At 38.3% G+C, this 1732-nt stretch overlaps 1 protein-coding gene across 1 annotated transcript in view; it reads right to left on the bottom strand.

The window, feature by feature from the left end:
* The window catches only part of stab1 (stabilin 1), an 80294-nt gene extending 79013 nt beyond the window's left edge, over positions 1–1281 (bottom strand). The window contains exon 1 of the mRNA XM_042509795.1: positions 689–1281. Coding sequence (XP_042365729.1) covers positions 689–742 — 54 coding nt within the window. The 5' untranslated portion in view covers positions 743–1281. The remainder of the gene's footprint in view (positions 1–688) is intronic.
* Between the last annotated feature and the right edge of the window lie 451 nt (positions 1282–1732).

The raw sequence follows: 1732 nt of genomic DNA, 5'->3' as shown, positions 1-1732 counted from the left end.
TTTCTCTGTTTTGGCGCAGCAATTTTGGAAGACAGATTTGTACTTTGTACTTGCATAATGCCTGTTTTCAATTTTGAAAAGTATAAGGTCAAAAAAATGTTAGCATGCTAACAGGCTAAACTAAGATAATGAACCAGGTAAACATTACATATCAAACATCAGCACATATTATAATTGTCACTATGAGCATGTTAGCATGCTGATACAAACATGCACCTAAAGCACTGCTGTGCTTCAGTCCACTCTCACAGAGCCTTGAACACGACTGCAGATGTCTTGTTGAAGTTTGATCCATTTATCTCTTAATCTGTGTCTTTTGAGTCCCCCAACGCCCTGGAGGTACAATAATTAATTGCTTGAGTACCACTTTTTTTGTTTTATTATGTTGGTTTTTTAAACAAAACTGTAAAAAAACTGTACTCGTACTGTTTTGCACAACTAGCAGTTAACCCCTGAGATTTTCGCTTTATGCAAACACATTTTGGCTGCGTCCACAGGATTCACAACTTCTCATTCATTCAGTTACCAAAAAAAGTAATTACATTCTGTACAAATGAGAAAAAATATTCTGTAAGATCAGGCTCTGGGAGAAAAACAGCGAGGTGTGTATTTTTATCAGAGTAAAGCAATCCCCTTGTAGTTTAAAGGTCTAAAGAGAACAGGTGCTGAAGAGTTGGAGGTGTGTTACCTGTTCTTGCAGTGAAGTTTGCAGGCAGAGCAGCAGCAGAAACAGCAGCAGCATGACTCAAAGTGTCACATCCAGGGTGGAAAAAGAAATCCACCACTTCAGTGTTGTCCTCAGTGAGCAGAAATAAATAATAAGTAGAAAAAGTAAAGAGTGTTTTCAGTCAGCGCTGGATATTCACATCAGTTTTCTCCTCTCACGTTGATCCTGACCCTTAAAAACTACCTCCTCTACAAACTACAGGAAAAAACACACAGATAACATCCACTGTGCAGGAAAAAACTATTAGAAAACAATAGACTTCAGTTCCAACAATAATAGGTGTAAGAAAACTGAAAGTAACCGCCTTTAGATAGACGTAAAAATCTCTAGAAATGTAAGTACTTTCAATTAAAAAAAATTAAAAACTAAAGGGTGGATCCAGGCAGTGTTGGGAATATTAGCAGTATTCTGTACTCATTTTCAGCCCGAAATGCAACAATCCCTGTGAAATGGGAACTTACAAACAAATCACAACTAACGAGCAAACTCTCAGCTCAGTGTCCAGTGAGGCAGAGAGCAGCCAGAGAGGCTGGAGCGACTGCTGGCGTCACGTCTTTTCCTCTTTAATCTAGGAAGAGAAAGAAAAAAACAACAGAAACTGGCAAAGTAGGAACCTCCCAGCAGAGGTCACCTCCTTCTACCACTCTCCCAGCAGTGCCAGCAGTAGTACTGGTACTTACAGTAATAGTATTAGCAGCAGTTTTAGCACTTGTTTTGGGCACAGTATCTTGTGTAACAGCATCCTGTAGTTGCAGAAATATATAAACACCCCTTCCCTCTGTCCCTGTTTAGCCTCCAGAGCTCTATGGGGACTATTGTACACAGACTATAGTAGCTACACATTACCACAGGGGGAAGAAGCACTCAGATACTCTGATAAAGAAAAAGTATAAATATTATAGTTTAAAAATACTCAATTACAAGTAAAATACCTGAATTACAGTTTTCCTTAAGTATAGAAGTGTTACCAGAAAAAAAAATAGAAAACGTAAAATTACTCATAAC

This window comes from Plectropomus leopardus, chromosome 2 (genome assembly GCF_008729295.1).
Source record: "Plectropomus leopardus isolate mb chromosome 2, YSFRI_Pleo_2.0, whole genome shotgun sequence".
NCBI classification, from domain to species: Eukaryota; Metazoa; Chordata; class Actinopteri; order Perciformes; family Serranidae; genus Plectropomus; species Plectropomus leopardus.
The sequence above is the reverse complement of the archived record's forward strand: the minus strand, read 5'-3'. Positions and strand labels throughout refer to the sequence as shown.